This window comes from Pteropus medius, unplaced genomic scaffold (genome assembly GCF_902729225.1).
Source record: "Pteropus medius unplaced genomic scaffold, Ma_sr-lr_union100, whole genome shotgun sequence".
NCBI classification, from domain to species: domain Eukaryota; kingdom Metazoa; phylum Chordata; class Mammalia; order Chiroptera; family Pteropodidae; genus Pteropus; species Pteropus medius.
The window spans coordinates 9287970-9307861 of record NW_024347790.1 but is presented as its reverse complement, the minus strand read 5'-3'; the positions used below and the strand labels follow the sequence as shown (position 1 = coordinate 9307861).

The 19892-nt window shown below is 35.0% G+C and overlaps 1 protein-coding gene and 1 pseudogene across 2 annotated transcripts; both read right to left on the bottom strand.

Moving 5' to 3' along the window:
* Window positions 1-7385: 7385 nt before the first annotated feature.
* Window positions 7386-7504, bottom strand: LOC120614768 (uncharacterized; annotated as a pseudogene).
* Window positions 7505-10168: 2664 nt separating this feature from the next.
* On the bottom strand, window positions 10169-19854 carry THNSL1 (threonine synthase like 1). 2 transcript variants are annotated; one of them, XM_039877579.1, is made up of 4 exons: window positions 19655-19854; window positions 14071-14263; window positions 13733-13909; window positions 10169-12791 (listed from the first exon to the last, which is right to left on the bottom strand). In XM_039877579.1, the coding sequence occupies exon 4, from the start codon at window positions 12741-12743 to the stop codon at window positions 10512-10514; it is 2232 nt and encodes a 743-aa protein (XP_039733513.1). In that variant the 5' UTR covers window positions 12744-12791; window positions 13733-13909; window positions 14071-14263; window positions 19655-19854; the 3' UTR covers window positions 10169-10511. The 2 variants fall into 2 exon arrangements, with proteins under 2 accessions (XP_039733513.1, XP_039733512.1); XM_039877578.1 differs by lacking the exon at window positions 13733-13909 and having other exon boundaries at window positions 19655-19853.
* Between the last annotated feature and the right edge of the window lie 38 nt (window positions 19855-19892).

Sequence of the window (19892 nt, the reverse complement as noted above, 5' to 3'; positions counted from 1 at the left end):
CCCATAAGAATAATGTGATATATCATTTTTAAAATCACTTACACTATTTTATTTGATCCTCGTAATAGGTAGATATCAATTTTGTAGACTGAGAAACAGAGGCCCACACAGATGAAAAAGGTGCTCACTGTCACTATAAGAACAGTATCTATTACATTGTAAACCTAAGTTTCCTAAGAGTTAAGCAAACATCTAATTCTTCAGTTGTGTGTTATAAGTGGAAATGACAATATGTAGGCACGGCCAGCACTGTGACACAGACCAGGGATGGGGACACAGCACTGTTCCATGTCTGTTAAAGCATAGATTTCATGGGACTCTTTCAGACACTGTCAGACTTCTATAATTTGTCCTGATAACCCCAAAGGTAAAACAACTCTTTTTTATGGTAAATCATTTCCTATGATACCTTATTCTGTAAAACAATGAACAAACAAATTGGGAGCGAATATTGAACAAAAATGGTATCCAAAGAGAATCTAAAATATCCTCTAATATTTCATACCTTAGAAAGTGATTGTAAATTAAACTATTCCCTTACATAAAGAAGGCTGCCCAACAAGCTTAAAACTTAATGATTTATTGTGGGGTCCATTTTGTTGTTTGTTATCAGAATGGAGTATACCAAGATGTCAATTAACTAAGAATTTATTTTTTAGACAATAATATACTGACACCTTCACAAGTATCAAAGAATTTGAACTTCTAAGAAAATTTATCATTAAGTTAAAAATGATAAATATTTATAAGAAAGCAAGCTAGGATTTTAGTAAGTTAAGTAAAGGAGAGTTGGAAACAGCATGTGAATATTAAAGCTAAATAACAGGAATGGTGACTGCTCAGGGAACAATGAAATGAAGACAGCTTGAAAATGTTGACAAATAGATGGGCAGGATTTAGGAAGTCATTTTAGGAAGTAGAACATAATAAGGAAAAGCAAAAAGAAGGACGAGCAAGACCGATTTGGAAGTTAGGGGAGAAATAGAAATACATTTGTTTGGAGGTCAAGTTCTCCAAATCCCCCAGATGCTTTCATTAGTAACAGAGTCATTTTGCTTTCTCTTCTTCGAAGAGAAGATTTGGAGAATATTTATTTTAAGATGTGATGGAAAATTAAAGTGAAAATTAATTATTCAATGAGTTAGGCTACAAAACCATCTCTTCCCCACTGTATTCATCATGAAATCTCATACTCTTCTATATTCTTGATCTCTGTAAATGGGAAAATCATCTATCTAGTTTTTAAATCAGAATCCCTCTCCACACCCTTTTTATCTATTCTGTTACCGAACTCTATAAAGTGACTTCCTAAATATTTTTTGAAACTGCCTATCCCTTCTGGTTCCACCCCTTCAGTCCATGCTCTGTCTTCCTAATTGGCCTCAGGTCCATGAGCCTAACACTTTCACCCCCACCCAGTAGCCACCATGATCTTTCTGAAATAAAACGATGATTATGGTAGTCTACTTAAAATTACACCTCAGAGCTTGCAGAAAAGTGTACGTTTATGGATCTTCCCTATTTATTTGTTTGTTTGTTTGTTTGTTTGTTTGTTTGTTTGTTTGTTTCCTCCCTGGTTTTTTAGCTTCATCCTCACAACCTCATACATACACATTTTGTTCCAGGCAAACTGAACAATACATACCATACTCCATGCCATGTTGTTCCCTCTGCCCACCAAGTTACCCATGTAACTGTCACCTGACATTTAAACTTTGGTTCACATGTGATCATTTTTTCTAGAATGCCTTCTAATCCTTCGGTCTTTCGATGTCTCTCTTCTTGGCACCCATCCAATAGCCTCAGGTGTAAAACACAATCAACAGCCTGAAGTGAATTACAGAAAAGCCAGCCAGGCATTTGTCCAGGGCACCAAAGACATGCATCATTAGGAACATTGCAGAGAGAAAAAAATTGTTCATCAATCCTATACGTGGTTAAGATTACTTTGACTAGCTTCTAGAAATCAGAAGGTAAGAAGACCCAAGAATATGCTTGAATAGCAATAAATGATTTCTAAACTGCCTTTCGAAGAAGGTGAGTTTGGTTAGCTTCTGTGTTTTTGTTTTGCTAGTTAGGGTATACAAGTCTGGAGTTAGAGCTGAGCTGCTTGGGACAACATAGGAGAGGGTATCCTCTGCCAGCAGAGGTCCTTCTCCATCCTTCCCTGAACTGCGCTTGTGGTGGGGTAGTCTGTGCAAAATTGTGGTCTTTCGCCAAAAGACAAGTGGAACAGATACTTCAAGAATATCAGTTTAAAGGGGAACCAAATATCAAATTAGCTTTCTCCAAGGCACACCATATTTCTGTCTGGTCCTGATTGTAATATTTATCATGCAATCTTATAATAAGTCCAATTACTTGTCTAAATTGCCCATAAGCTTCCCAAGGACTGAGACTAAGACTTTTTTTGTTTTGTAAAAGGAACATGTTCACCTAAAGTGTTTGATCTTGAAGTATAATGAACTGACCACCCAAAGATCAAGATTTAGCAGGGTCTACCTAGCACTGTCCAGGGAAGAATGACTTTGAGTCAAATAGATAAGAATATTGTTTGCTAAAGAGGCATACTTTTTTTAAAAAATTTATTTATTTAAATTAGTTCCAAGTATACAGTACATTGGTCAGACATCTATATAGTTCACAAAACAATCCCCCCAATTGCTCCCTCCCTCCCCTGACCTTCTGCCTAGCCATGATATTAATGCTAACTGCATTCCCTATGCTGTGCTCCCAATCCATCCCTGTGCCCAACTATCAGCTACTAATTTGTACTTCTTTGACCCTTCATCCCATTCTCCCAGCCCCTTAACTCCCACTCTCTGTCTGTCACCAAATTGTCCACTATATTTGTGAGTCTGTTTTTGATTAGTTTGTTCTCTTTGTTCCTTAGATACCACATATAAGTGAAATCGTATGGTATTTATTTTTCTCTGTCTGACATTTCACTCAGCATAATAACCTCTAGGTCCATCCATGTTGTTGCAAATGGTAGGATTTCATGTTGTTGTTGTTGTTTTTTAATGGCTGAGTAATATTCCATTGTATATATAAACCATAATTTCTTTATCCAATCGTCTGTTGATGGGCATTTAGGTTGCTTCCACATCTTGGCTATTGTAAATTGTGCTGCCATGAATATTGGAGTGCATAGACCCTTACAAATTATTGTTTTGGTTTTCTTTGAATAAATACCCAGAAGTGCAATTGCTGGGTCAAAAGGTATATCCATTTTTAATTTTTTGAGAAACCTCCATACTGTTTTCCATAGTGGCTGTACCAATTTGCAATCCCACCAACAACGTATAAAGGTTCCCTTTTAAAAAGGCATTCTTTATTGTGGGATAAGTACAGGTATTGTGAGTGAAATATCCTTTAAAACTATCTTCTCTTTGGTTCGACTTCGTCTTTACCGAGTAAACTACTGATTGCTCATTTCCTAGATATCGTCATATAAGGGATAAAGAGTTCTAGATGGAGAAGACCAAATCTGTGATCACTGGAAAAATATATCAACCATTACAAGTCGATTAATTTACATTGTAATATTTCCCTCATAAGTGTGATTAGCAAAGAGATAGGATCTCTAAATCCGATTACTCTGTGTATACAAACAAAATTTAACGTCCGTACCTCTCAATCTGGTGACCACGTCAAAGCACTATCACCCTTTCTGAGGTCTAGGGAAAATCAAATCAAATAATATATATGTAATTATTTTTATGAAACTCCTACACGTACTTTTCCTCTTTGAAAAGAACGACCTGCATATTTCAAAGGATATTTTAACTTTGATTGTTTTCTCCCTAAAATTTCATTTTATTTTGGTAGTACTTTTGGCCAGTAGAAATTTTATAATCTTGACCTGACTAAAACTAATATTTTCCTTCTTTCTGTTGCCAGTAAAATATTGTTATACTCAACTTTTCTCAAGAGAAAGATGTTCTGTATTTCTTCATAGTAGGCTATAACACTGAAGGAAAAATGGGGTACCTCTACCCGATGACTCTTTTTCTGGAAAATATACAGAATACTGTGAAAAAATAAGCTACTAAGATCTTTCAGGATTAAGTTACATTATTTTAATGGAGAAGAACCCTACACAGATGTGGAATTTACAAGAAATGATGTATTTTCTGGGAATGACCCATGTTGATTTGGCAGTTGTTTAAATATTATGTCAACCAATTATATTTAAAATCTCAAGCAGATTGGAGAGTCCCAGAACAAAGGTAATATCAAGGGCAAGTAAAAGTATTTTCTGAAAACTTCTGCTGTTTGACTTGAGCCTTATAAAATTCGAAACAAATATGAATAATCTTGAATTTTGTCAAGCTGGGGTATTGAATCATTTTAATCAGGCCACTCAATCCATGGGGTAAATGTATTTTAGAATTAAGAAATTTTCAGATTTTAGAAAGGTAATAATATCATAGGTTTACCATATATTCAGTACAGTAGTAGTAACTGACTCTCTGAAAAAAACACATAATCTTTTTATGACTTTTACTGATTAAACAATGTATAAAACAAAATTATAAATAATAATTAAATATAGCACTCTTACCTGTAATTCTGTATGACCAATCAATTTTCACAGAATGCGTTAATGTTTGCCTCTTACATTTATAGCTAATTTATGGTTATGATTGATGAAGGTAATGCAGTCGTGGATGTTGGTTGATATTTTTCTCAATTCTTAAATCTTTTTTGGGAGGAGTATTAGTTCTTATTCTAGCTTCTTTAATTGAAAACTTGCTCATTTATTTTCATATATATATGTGTATATATATAGATATAGACATACATATATATATGCATACATACATACTTATTAAATGTACATATTAAATGTACATATTAAATGTACTTCAGGCCTTACATTTCTAAGTTCCATTGTAGCTGCATCTATACAAATATATATTGTACTCTCATTATTGTTTAGTTTTCATCTGACTTTCAAATAGTTTGGATTAAATCGTTTCTTGATCTTTAGGGAAAAAAATGGTTTAGAAGCACTATTTTAAGATCCATTAAACCTATCCAAATTCTCGAGCCTATATTTACCTATTCCAACATTTTTGAAGAGTGTCCAGCAAAATATTTATGTTTTATTTCAATTGACAAATAAGTTTGGGAAGAAAGGCTTAAATGAAGTTAAAACAAGTTTCCTTAAAGGAGGATTAATATGCTAATATGCATTGTAAATCTATAAAAAGAGAATATAGAAGGCAACATTTTCTAAAACCATCTGAGCACATATTTTTGTTCGTTTCTTTGATAACATACTAAAGTCTCATGGAACAATTTAGAGATGTTTAACCACTCTGTAACACTTGGTGTCAGTATTACTAATTCTACCTGTAATCATCATTTAGTACTGTGTTAGGCAGAGTTGTTAATTTCAATTACTAGCAGTCACTCTGAACAAGTTTAAGCTTAAAATGAATTTATTAGAAGATAATAAAATAGATTCTAAAATCTCCAGAAAAGCTAGAGAATCAACTTTAGAGGCCAGCACCAGAAACAATACTCACTTCACATCACTGGTGGTGCTTTTTGGCACCACTAAAATGGCGGTAAAGTCATTAAAAAAGAAAGTCACAAATCGACAAAAACAGCAAATGAAAAAACCAGCAACAGCACAGTTTGAAAGCCAGAGAGCAAGTTAATGACTGCTTAATAGTTCTTCATTAAAGTAATGTACTTTAATTCTAAAAGATCAACCGATTTGCAATGGAATAGAACAGAGGCCTCCAAAAGTGAAATCTTCAAGAGAAAGTTAAGATTTATACATTATCTAATGAATCTGACATCTGTGTATCTGGCAAAAAGTTTGGAGATGAATTTGTTACATATATAGATAGCTAACTAAGCAAATGGAATAAATACAATTTAAATTAAAAGAGTATTATACAGTATAACTAAGCCGTAGATAATATATGTAGTCATAATAATAGAAACACTGATATTGATCTAATCCAAAATGATAACATATCTATATTGGAAGGATAGAAGGTGAGGAAATGAGTAGGTAGAGGAGCAGGACGGATGAAGTGGAACTAAATATTTATCTTTCTTACAAGAATGTGAATAGATATCTGAAGCTAAAATTTAGAGCAGTGGTTAAGTATGTTATCAAGACATAAGGAGGAAAAAAATGCCAGAGCAAACAGCTGATTCCAAAGTGCTTTACCTCTGGAGCGTGGGTGTAGGAAGGTAACTAACTGACTTTTAAAACTAAGTATATGTATAACTATTTGTTGAAACACAATTTAAAAATACAAGTTTCCTTTGGTGGGAATATAAAATGGTGCAGTTGCTATGCAAAACAGTATGGCAGTTCCTCAAAAAATTAAAAATAGAATTATGATATGATCCAGCTACTTCACTTCTTGGTATATATTCAAAAGAATTGAAAGCAAGTTCTTGAGGAGATATTTGTACACCCAAGTTTATAGCAGCATTATCTACAATAGCCAAAAATGTGAAGGCAGCCCAAATGACCATCAATGGAAGAACGCATAAACAAAATGCGTGACATGGATTAAAACTTTGAAGACATTATGCTAAGTGAAATAAGCCAGTCACAAAAAGACAATTACTATATTATTCCACTTATATGAGGTATCTAGAGTAATCAATAATAAGACATTTGTTTTTTAAAAAACAAAACAAACACAAAGATACCATTAAATTTATTATTAAATGGCATTAATTTTAGGACTCATTCACCAAATATGATAATTTATTTAAAACAATCCATTGTAATTATGTAAAATTATAAATTCCCCTAATATTTATAAATGAAATTAAACCTGCCATTAGGAACTCTGCATTTCATAGGCCACTAAAATCTCTATAAAGCCTGATGACCACATAAAAATGCAGTGCCACATCTGCACATGTAACTTCAAAGCAGTGACTTCTCACAACAATTCTTATTACCAGTTAGATGAAGAAAGTCTTAAGAACTCAGAAAGAGATGACGATTTTAAAAAGAAAAATAGTTAAATTGACTAATCATACCCTTCCGAGAAACAAAGTCAACTTTTGGATGTCGGGTCTGGTCAAAATATTGCCAGTTGATCAGAGTACTGCTATATAACACGCAATTTGATTTCTTGTCACCTCATGTTCTCTGTCCTCTGAAAACTTTTCTGTTTCAAGACACTAGCAAATTTCTTGGCTTTGCTTTTTTGAATCAGAGGAGTGTATTCTAACTTTGGTTTTGAAGGAGCTTATTTGCTTTTAGTTTCAAAGAAATAAAACTCATGATTTTGGTGGTCAGAGTACACAGATGGGATTCACACAAATAACTATTTCATACTAGATTTTATTCATATTCTTGGATTGGGACAAGAACCATATATATATATTTTAAATGCCTACAGTACCTGGTATTCTGAGGTGGTCTCCCATCCAAGTACTAACCAGGTCTGACCCTGCTTAGCTTCTGAGATCAGATGAGATCAGGCACGTTCAGGGTGGCATGGCCTTAGACAAGAACTGTATTTTTATGTTTCCATGGGTTTGAGTTCACATCAAAACAGCTTTTTAAAAAAATTAACATTATGTAGTCTGAATTGTAAAACGTTTATAAATGATTTAATGGATTGAAACAGTATTTGCCATAAATGTTTTTAAAATTGAATCGCTATTAAAATCTCACAAAAACCTCATACAATTTATTGCCTTCTAAACTCTATTTAATGGAAACATATTTTACAATTTCCATTAATATGTAACTTTAAAATCTCATTTCTCAAAAATCTTACAAATTGACTATTTATGACATGATAAGACAATTTCAAAGAGAAAGCTTGCACAAGGATAGCCTGAAAACTGATAACGATTTTTCATTTCATAAACCAGAAATTTTTATTTTAATAATGGCAAAGTATGAAGTCTACTTTTACATGTCATTAGAAAGAATCACAAATGTTTGGAAGTCCATATCCATTAGCCTTCAACACAAATTTTACAAGAACAGATAAAAATCAGGCAATCTAAATATCCACTAACTGGTAAAATGATAGATTGTTTGAATGATTCAAAAAAATAATGTTATACAGTAATAAAAATTAATGAAGTGTGGCTTCACTCATCTGCATAGATGAATTTTAAAGTTTTTCGCCAAAAGTTGAGGAAAGCACACATAATGATTGCGTTTACATAGAATTCAAAGAGACCAAAATTAAGCAGTGCAAAACTATAAATTCAAATAGGGAGATGACGAACGGAAAGGAGAGTGGTACCCGTGAGAAGAGAGCGAATGTAATCAAAGAGGCGCCACAATGAGGATCAAAGGTATGAGTCATGCTCTGCTCTCAGAGAGAGGTAGTGAGCACAGGGATATTTACTACTCATCCTTAAACTGTACATATTTGGCACACTCCAGAGCAAACGAAAGAGAGACCATTATATAGACAACTTTTCGGAGAAGCTTGATCTTGATTAAAATGCAAAAAAATAAGAGTAGATGGGGAAAAATGGGTATTTAGGTTTTGTTTTTGCTCTCCTGCTTTTAACATATGAAAAGAAAACATCTGAATGGCAGAGAAAGAAAGGTTCCACTAGAGGGGAGGAGTTGAAACAGGAGAGGAGAGGTGATGAAACGAGTTATCTGAGTCGTCTGAAGGACAGGTCCAATGCACACCAGGAGAGGCTGGCCCTTGAAAAGAGGAATACTACCTAATTCAACCAAAAGGGAGTAGGAAGGGTAAAAACAGGCACAGATTTGTATATTTGGTGATGGGAAACCAAGGTGCATCACACCTGATAGCTGTTCCTCTTGAAGGAGGCCAGGTTATTAGCTGAGAGGCAGGGCCAGAGTTGGTTTTGAGAAAAAGTGAGAGCATGCAGTAAGTTTCGGAAGTGAGAACACGGGTAAATGCAGAGGCTCTCCTGGACATTTCCTTGTTTCCCTCATCTCTGCCTAGAATGTATTTCCTCTTCCTTTTCACCTAGAAAAATCTTCCCATCCTTCAAAACTCACCACAGGTTCTGTCCTCTGAAATCTTTTCTATTCCATGGCAATCTTATAGCACTTGACTATATCACTCATTTTTTCACTTATTCATGGAATGTCTTGCAGTAACTCTTTCTGTTATACATGATTTAATTTTTATGTGTTGTCTCCTTAACTACAGTTCTTAAAGCCAGAAATTTTTTTTTAAAAAAAAAACACTGTCCTTCCCTCTCAGAAAAAGTGTATTCTCATACACACAAGGAACATTTAGATACATTTTCTAAATGTCATCTACTGAAACAAATATCCTTAAAAGCAAATGATAAAATAATTAAGACATACATGAATAAGTAAACTTTGAATCCTCCATTATTTTCTTATAACTGCTCCTGGTTTTCAATTTTTAATTTTAGAACTGACTTTTTAGAGGTTAAGCAAGAGATTCAATGTTAACACATTAGTTTAAATTTTTTAAAAATTTAAGCAAATTATTTCTGCTAATTATTCAATTTTTTCTTTATAACTTTTAATGTGTTTTTCATGCATGTAGTTCTCCCAGAAAATGAAATAGAATGTCATCAGCAAAGACAAATTATGTTAGGAATGCCATCTTGTGGTTGAGAGTAGTTCCTTACGCTAACATCCTTTCAGGGACAATCTTTAATTCAGAAATAAAACATCCAATAAACTCACAAATGTGTGGAGAAGGAAAAATTAAATATATGCATCAATTGTGTGTGGTTTGTCAACACAATGTTCATTGAAAAGAGACGATGGGCAGATTACAGACGAATGGACTCCGTATAATACAGAAAACTACCAATAACTATAAAAACATACTTCTATTAAGACTATTCAAATAATCTGGTTTGAAAATTTTTTCTCTTGAAATAGTAATTTTATTTCTGAATCCACTAAGTAGTTGATTATTACATCCTGGATTTAAACCATGTATCTTGATTTTTAAACTATACCTTCTAACTATAAACATCCAAAGGGGAGAGGACAGAGCACTTATCTGATCTGGATGGTATAGGACACATGTAATTGTAGCCCAAATGGAGTTTGAGTTGAACACACTGGCTCTATCTTAATACATGAGGTGACTAATTCCTATATGCAAGTTAGCCATTTGAATGGTAAATCTTTCTCATCGATAGAGAACTAGTTACGGTTACATATATAGTACTTAACAACTATGCTTAAATATTTTAATTACCAGACATTTTGGTCCACTTAAAAGTGGGGGGTGATGAAGCAGAAAATGAAATATCCCTCAGGAGTACAAATCACAGCACAATAGCACAAGGGTCCATGCACTATGCTACTTTTTTGTCACTTCTAGATTAGGGATCCAAGGAGCATGTGTACAGGTAAATTGTTCAGAACCAGAGACAAGGCTACTGAAATTCCAAAAGGCAATTTACATATAGACATAGATATTTACATAAAAAACAAAATGCTATTGTACTCCAAATCGCCTTTTGTGATTTATTATTGCATGCTTATTACCAGAAAAAAAAAATTTTACTCAGAAAACTCATGGAAATTGATTCTGTATTAGTTTTTCCACGTGACTCTTCAGGACATTCACGTCAGCTGCACAGACCTGGTACTCCATCTTCTCTTGCTGTTTTGTTCTCTCTAATAAAGCCTCATGTGGTGGAGGTAATGCATTATATGAACTCAATAAATAAAGCTGACTTGATGAAGTTTGGTTGATTTCTTTAATCTTTAAAGCCTGCATGATAGCAGGTGCAAACTTTGAGTAATGAGCTGTAGATGAGACAATCACTGGGCAAGTTTTGTCTTGCATTCTGTCTGCAACCACTTTTGCAACAGCGGTGTGTGGATCCAAAATATACCCTGAAGTATTGTAGGTGGAGTGAATAGCTGCTAGGCACTCTCCTTCAGAGCACCAGTCGGCTATGAAATCCTGCTGAAGTCTCTCAACTAGAATCTTTTCTATCTGGAAGTGATGCTGCTCTTCTAATTGATTAAATAATTTTGTCACTAATTGTCCGTCTTTATTAGCCATCAAGTATAAATGTCGTTCCAGGTTTGAAGATTTGAGAATATCTATTGCTGGTGAAAAGGTCTGGGCTAATTTCCTTTCCCTTAGATCATAATGTCCTGTTTTTATAAAATCAGTCAAAACATGGTTCTGATTAGAGGCACAAATAAATTTGCGAATAGGAATTCCCATCATTTTGGCATACACTGCTGCTAAAATGTTACCAAAGTTCCCCGTGGGGATACAGACATCCACTGGGCTTCCAAAAGAAATAAATCCTTGGCTCACGAGATCAAGATATGCAGAAGCATGATAAACTATTTGGGGAAGCAGTCGGCCCCAGTTTATGGAATTAGCTGAACTTAAGATTGTCCCATATTCCACAGTAAGAAAGCCAGTAAACTCAGAATCTTTAAAAATTCCTTTTACAGCTGTCTGGCAAAAATCAAAATCTGACTTGACACCCACTGCCCATCCATTTTCTTTCTGACTGCCAATTATTTGTGCTTTCTGAAAATCACTTACTCCGTTCTCAGGAAAAAACGTGGCTACAGCTATTCTTTGCTTGTCATTCTTATTAAGACGACTAAAACCATTTAAGACTGCACTCCCTGTGTCTCCTGAGGTTGCTACTAGTATCATATAATTACAACTTGGTGGAATACAGTGTGCAAACAGATGGGGCATAAGTTGTAAAGACAAATCTTTAAATGACCCTGTTGGTCCATGAAATAATTCCAGGATGAACTGGTTGCCTAAAAGGTGCCTGACAGGGGCGATTTTGGAGCAGGCAAAGTTTTCCCCATAAGCGGTTTCGATCATTTCTCCCAATCTAGCTGCAGGTATGTCAGCAGGATGTATGCACTTTTCCAACAGTATTTGGGCTCTTTCTATATAGGTTGCTCCTACTAGGCTTTTCCACTCCCCACAGCTTAATTTTGGAAATTCCTTCTCAGGAACAAAGAGTCCACCATCAGAAGCTAATCCTTCAATCACAGCTTCGCTGAAGAATTTCGTCGAAACCTTCTGCTCATGGTCTTTGGGGCAAAAGTATCTTGTTGAAATGAATGTTTCTGAGTCCACATCTTGGTATCTTTTAACTGCGTGAAGCACTTTGTCAGCTACCTCCTCTGGGGAAGCCCCATTTTCACAAAAAACACGAGTATCGTACCACTTCTTATAATACTGTCTTCTAAATTTAAGTAAGTCTTTCATAGATGTTCCAGGATTCTGACCTACAATCCTCTCTACTTTCATTAATTTTAGACGACTAACTATATCTATTAGAGGTACATCCAGGTATACGATTATTCCATTTTTCTTCAGATGCCACATGCTAGCATCATGCATTGGATTGGACCCAGTAAGGGAAATCACACTTCCAGATGCAGAGAAGTTTAACACAGCTTTTCCTTCCTCTTCTAAAAACTGCTCATTACCAACATCCTGTAATTTTTCAGACACACTCATATTCCAGGTTTTTTCAAGGATATCATCATCCACATCTATGACACAACAACCTAGTTTGTGACCTATTATTCTGCCTACTGTTGTTTTCCCAGCACCAGGCGGTCCCATCAGGACAATATTTTTGTCTCCGACAAGAGACTGGGTTGAGTGCCATGACTTCCGTAATTCTGCAAGTGCAAAGGTTCTTGAAAGAAATAGCTGGGCGTGTTTATCCGTTTTGATGTGTATAACAGAAAAACATTTCTGAGTTATTTGTTTCAGATGCTGACATCGGTTAAAGTGGAGCATTCTCTTTTCACTTTTCTGCCCAAGCCAACCTAAACACCGGCTTTAGCCCTTTTCAAAACATAAAAACAAAACAAAACAAAAGACATTTGGTTACTAATTTCAACAGTTAAAATCCCAATACGATTGAATATAATCATGCTCACAGTACATAACTATTTGAAGCTCTTCCAAATTTATGGGACATTTAAAAAAGTATTAGTACCCCAATTCTCATATATTGCATATTATCCTTTTAAAAATCTTTCAAATCTCAAAGCACTGAATAATCAAAACTTAATAATGTGTAACTATTATGCAACAGAAACGTAATTCAGAAAATGCCATATCATAGATGCTTTTTAAAAAATATATGCTAAATCAAATTAGTATTTCTTTTCCTGTAATGAAAACTACCTTTTAATTTATAACGCATGCAAACAAGGATTATTTGGAGTTGGAATGCTATTTACTTGCAATTCACTCTTTAATTTCTCTTTAGTTATATGAACATGTGATAGACTATTAGGCCATCATGTTACTCATAAATTTCTTGTTATAGAATTCACAGCAGGAAACCAGAATAAAATATTTGCTTATAAAATGCTTAAATAACTTTCCAAACTATAGGGGCAAGGTATGACTTTTTTTTTTTTCATGTGCCTTTTATATGCATACTGTTAAGAATCATTCTTACATATTTTTCATGTAAGGCCTTTAAAAAAGCTAAAGTGAAAGGTATAATATGCAAATAGTTAAGAAAAATTTATAATCACTGGCAAGGTCAAAGGCTACATATCTATAACCTTATCTGCATGGGACCATCACTTTTGTCTCTGTCCTACAAACATCATCAGTGGGGAGACTTAACTCAAACTCAAGACTCCAGGGTGATAGCAAAGAAACTTGGGAATTTTCCAATGATAAGAGGAAAAAACTATTCTGGCGTCCAAAGCGGCTCTGCAATCCCTTATACTGGTCGAATGAATGCCTGTTTTTGGGAATATACTCACCGTTAAACACAAATGTATGCCAGACACGTCAAATTCAGTTGTATGTAAAATGCAAGTTAATAAATTGCTCATTTAAGTTGACTCAGGTAACTTCAGTCAAATGCAAGCTAATCACTTCTGCTCATTTAAATTGACTAAGGTAACTTCACAGACACGTAGTGGAGTTTTTCACATGTTCTGTGGTAGAATCAAAATGCAACTAAGCACACTAAATATTAGATGGTACCTTTAAATATGTTCTGAAAACTTTCAATCATTTACTATTCTGATTATCAATGTTACTTAAACTGTGGTCTGTAATTAGCCATTTAAACCATTTTAAGCTAATTTTAACTTACAAGTTAAATTACGACTGTCAAGAGAAGAAGTACATTTCCTTATTTGGCTTTTCAGCTTTTATTAAACTGTATTCAGCTTGTATGTGCTGTGCTTAATTCCCACTGACTTGTAAACATATGACACACGGGAATCAATCTTAGACGAAGAGTCTGTTGACGCGGAGGCAAAGTCAATCTTAGCAAAAAGTGGAGTCTATAATGAAAAAAATCTCAAGTTAATCATAACTTCACACAGTATCATAAAATTCTACATATAGACTAGTCTATTATTAAAATATCCATCTGAAATATTTAAAGTATAATAAAATAATGAATGGACCCTTTTCATGTTCCCCAATCTGTTATTAAACGACACGTGTGTCTTACAGAACTTTACTAAACATTAGAACTGAAGCAATTTCTGTCATCAAGCAATATAAAATACAATATAACCAAATAATAAGTACAAAATCTTTCACAATGATACAATTTTAATGATTTAACTGTATGTGCAGTGATCAAAGGAAAAAAATCAGTGGACTAAAGCTATGAAATGAGTGTCTGAATTACTCTTTTAGGTTGTTTTATCCATTTGAATCACTACATGATTTGTATATGATAATATCTACTGTAAAATGTGCAAATGAAGCATCTGCCACACACAGGTAGCTCTATTTAAACGAGTTTATAATAAATGCAAAGCATATACCATAGTGGCTGGCACATAAGAATATTCGTATATATAGCCATATTAATCATTGTCACTCAAAGACAATGGACTAAAAACATACAAATTGAATCAGAATGTCTAGGCACAAGGTTAGGCATATTTTTTTTTTATGGTTTGGTTTATAAACCTTAAGAGAAAATAGTGGTACTCATCTGTAAATTGAGAACTGTTTTGCCATGCAGTCTAATCCTTTCCCTAGATTAAACCAAGGATCAGAGAACTGTACGCTGGACCCCAACAGCAATTTCTTTGATTAAACTGTATTCTGGTACTGTACTTTAACACTATTTTGAGAGCACTGAATAAAACAGCCTGATTAACCTCCTATTCAGGAGGCTTTTGCTTATAAAACCAGTGTCTTCTTTTTTAGTTCTCAGTGCATAACTTTGTGATGTCTGTGTTAGTATTAACTGTATATTCTCCGAGTAGCTGACTTGTTTTTATGGACACTACATCTTTTAAATGATCTTTTTCCCCACTCTTGTTGGTGGCTATAATGCTTAACATCAATGCCATTAAAAGTAGAAGATTGTAACACAAACATTATACATGTTAACTTCGCTTTAACTTTTGTAATCTTACTTTTCCTGTTTTATATGAATTAAAAACAGAAAATTATATGACAGTTCAATTTATTGTGTATCAATATTATTTCATCAAAAAAAATCATCCTGACTCTAGAAGCAGTTAAGTGCTGTAATATGTAACAAATGTCATTTTTAAAGAAAAATAAAGAAGATGAATTCTATTTTAAGTTACATACTAAATTTTGTTTTATAACATTTAGCTATAAGTTAATTTTAGGGCTTCGACATCCATTGTGAGCAAACCATATGACAAGAGAAGATAGAAAAAAGCCTACAGCATGTAACTTTTACCTGGAAATTGAGTTTTTCTTAAGAAGTAATATAGTCAATTCTCGTTACTCATAGTAATTATGTTCTATAAAGTTACTATGAATATTGACTTAGTGGATATTGAACTGCTGCTCCTACGGGAAATACAGGGTTAGGTTCCTGTGAGCCTCTAGTCACAACATGTCACCAACTGATCAATACATAAACTTGTTTTCTGTGCGTTTCTGTTTAACATATATATTTAACATATATATTGTTGCTTCATTTCCACTGAACTCCCAGCCAAAAGCACTCTTAACTCACGCCTGAATGAAGCTGATCTAACACACATTGCTCTGTTAGGCGCCTGACAGCAAGTTGTACTCTTCAGCACTCTGCTCTGGGGCTATTTTAAATAGCAAAATCATCAACTAGAAGCACAAAAATGTAAAAAATGTGGCACTAAACAGAACTGGAAAAGGACATTTATTTACAGATTGAGAGCTGAAACAAGAAGGCGGTGCATCGCCTTGCTTGACCCAGCTTGGAACATGTGCATCGGGCAACTCAAATTTTCCACCACTGTGAGTGTGTCCATGAATGACTGCAAAAGTGATGTAAATATTAATTTGGGGTTATAAATTTTAGTGGGTACCTGTAAAAAATGAAGATTGACTGCATATCATTTTCCTTTGATTCAAAGCCATGTCATTAGACATTTTTCATTTTATATTTTAGTATGTTTTTCAGTACCATGGTCATATACAGGCAATTTTTCTTCAGCCAAAGGACAAAACTACTTCAAATTAAATGGAAGTCAATCATGTAAGAGTCAAAAGTCAAAAACAGTACTTAAAGACCAAATCTCTTGGCCATAAAGTACTCAGGTTTTACAGTATCCTTAATGTTCTCAAATATTTTTTGTAGAGCCAAGTTCTACGCAAAAATGTTTGTTATTCTAACTCCTCAGAGGATGGAAGATCTACACGACTTTATTATGCATTAATTTTTTACTGCATTAATTTTTTACTGATATTATGCATTAATTATGCATTAATTTTTTACTGATAATTTACAGGGGAGCTTTTGACGTATGTTAGTATCACAGCAAGAACTTTAAAAACAAAAAGTCCACATGTACACATTAATTCAAGTGCTGTGTGACCTCAAGGCACAAAATTTAACAATTTTATTGTGACTAGCTGATCAAAATTGAATGAAGTTTTCAAGGGGGAAAAAAGTACAGAAATCACTTTTTAAATTGCTTTTAAATTATTTCCTATGAATGCTAATAAAGTTGCATTTTAAATCAGAAATACACACTAATTTCAGTAACCTATTTACTGTTTTCCTAAGTTTACACTAGATGAGTGATAATCAACCAAAATCAAACTCAACCCATTATCAATTTTTACTTTGAAAATAGTCCAGAAGAATTTTTTAATTCCATTATAAAATTACCTAGTTTCCAATTCCTTTGTGAAACTGTCAAAATCCTACTTAGTCAAAACGATTTAGCATTTGTCACTCATTTAAAATGTTATTATACTCTCTTCCAGAGAGTATTATACTCTCTTATGTTTTATCTTCCAAGATAAAACATAAGACACAGCACTTCAAAAATTATTTCATGAGCAGCACTGGCTATAGTTCAATGAAGTTCCAAAAATACACCATGATTATGCTTGTCATCCAGTATTAATGCAATCTTTATTTCAATTTCTCAGGTGAATGACTAAATCTAGTCTATTATCTTATGAAGATATTGAGGTTTTTAAAAATTCTTAAAAATTACTGCATTTTTACAGCAATAGTTTCTCGATAAGTAATAACAAAAAACAGCAAGATACTAGGACATAAACTAACCAGGGAGAGGTAAAGCTCTACTGCTTCTGACTGAGCAAACAAAACCTCTCAATGAGCCCTTCAGCCAGCCAGTTCCTACTTTCCAACATATATCGAGGTGGAGAGGGTGGAAGGACCACACACTCCAGTGCCATGTTGTCATCTTAGGGATCTGACACTCAAAAGCAGTTTTACAAGGTCACCACTCATCTTAGCCTTTATCTTAGTATCAAAGCTAAGTATTTCCTGTTGTTTCCTTTTGCTGTTAGATATCCTCTTAATGGTCTCGAGTATCTAATTCAAGACTTTTTAAGTACCCTTTTAGGTTCTTTAACTTAGAAAAATATTGTAAAGTATGTCTTTATACAGGGTTTATAGTCCTCACGATTAGCTTATTTTGTATTCCCACCTGTGCCCATTTTCATATTCATCTAAGTAGATAAAAATAATCTAGAGCCAAAAAAAGAAAAAAAAAAACACCTAATTTGTGCACACAACTGTTTACATCAGGGGTTTGGCAAATTACAACCCACAGGCCAAATCTGGCCCACCGCCCTTTTGTAAATTTTCACAGGGACAAAACTTTGCTTTCATTTGTTTTGTATTGTCTTTGGCTTCTTATGAGTTATGATGGTAGAGCAGTTGAGACAGAAACCATCAGGCCTGCAAAGGCCTAAAATATTGATTATGTATCTAGCCCTTTACAGAAAAAGTTCATGACCTCAAATGGTATATCAACACTAATTCCCTGTGCACATACCGGATACAGGCATTTCCTTGGACAGTACTGTCATTTTGAGGGAATTATAAAATTTAGAAATATATTCTTTGTAAACATGCTTTCAAAAGAAAAACAGAATTACAGACCAATTATTTAAGAAAAAAAAGTTCCTTTCCAAGTGATTTAGCAATTTCATAACTGTAAACTAAATATACTACAGTGAGATCTTAAATTGTTTAATATTTTTTAAACCATAAGTTTACTAATATCAGTGGAAATACTGTATTCAGAAACACCAGAAAGTCAAGACTAAGTGAGCTAAGGCCACTTGGTTCTTAGTAAGAGGAGAAATCATGTTTTTCTTTGTTCTTTTAGAAACTGGTTAACGTAAACAGTCCCAAAGTGTTCCTTCTAATTAGAAAATTTATAAGCTTCGGCAAATGACTATGCACTTGGTTAATGGTGTTATCATTCTGAGTCCTTAGTTCAAATCTTAGCATATAGAGAGAACAGAACTTTTCTCTCTACATGCTAAGCAAAAAAAAGCGAGAGAGAGAGAGAGAAAGAAAAAAGGAAAAAAGGGCAAGGTAGTATATACATATAAAATGTTTCGAAAAATGAAAATCTGATGTGTAGGAGAATCATCCCCAAGACATCACTGATCAGAAATAAAATATTTGTTTAACGCCTGGGATAAAAAGTGAAATCTCATAAAGACCTACACATTCAACACAGCCTTTTAAGTAGGAACTAAAAACAACCAAGCCACCTCGCTGTTTTAATCCCTCCACCTAGCACCTAGGCAGTAAGACGACCAAAACTGGTGTCCTCGCGCATCTGCGGGCACCTTTATTCCCTTTAGGCTGAGGGGCCAGCGGAAGGTTGGTTCACAACCATCTATAGATCTTCCTTCTCAAATCATATTGCCAAAATCTTTTAGAAACCCAGGACGGCAAAGGTCTTTCTAAATGAGCTTCTCCCAGCAGTCATATGTGTATAAATAGGTTTATGGAGGACCAAATGGGTTCAGAACGGAAGAAAACCGCTTCTCAGAAAGACAATTTCAAAAAGGGACATCAAAATAAATGTGCAAAAATTAAAGGGTCCATATAAAAGGCTTCTTTGGTTTCGGCTGTTCGTTTAAAAAACAAAGTCCACACATAGTGGAAAAAGACCTAAGATAGGCCCGATCAAGAGGGTAACAGGATGGAGAGCAGAGAACCGGCGAGCCGCGGGAGAAAGCAGGGGGGGCTGAGGGGAGAACCGGGGCGCGGCAGGTGGACAGATGGGAAGGGGCGCGACAGGTGGATGGATGGAAAAGACCGCGGGACGTGGGCGCACGGCGAGTTCTGGGCAGCCTGGGAAATGAGCGCAGACGGACAGTTGAGATGACAACCGAGTAGCGGAAAGGGGAAGGCATGCGACGGGAACGCACTGGTTTCTACAGTGTCCCTTTTTCCGCAAATAACTCACCAAGAAAATCACACTGAGAGGACGGGAGGGAGGAAAAGAAAGGAAAGGGAGTGTCCAGGAGCCGCCAGTGTCACGTCGGGATCGAACCCGGCCGCTCTGGCGCTCGCCCCACCTCGCCCACAGCCCAGGCCGGAGCGCTCGCCAGGCCCGCTCGCCCCCACGCTGCGGCCTCTGCGCCTGCGCGGGTGCGGGTTGGCGCTGACCTGCGCGCCCGCACGCCACAACCACGCCCTGCGCG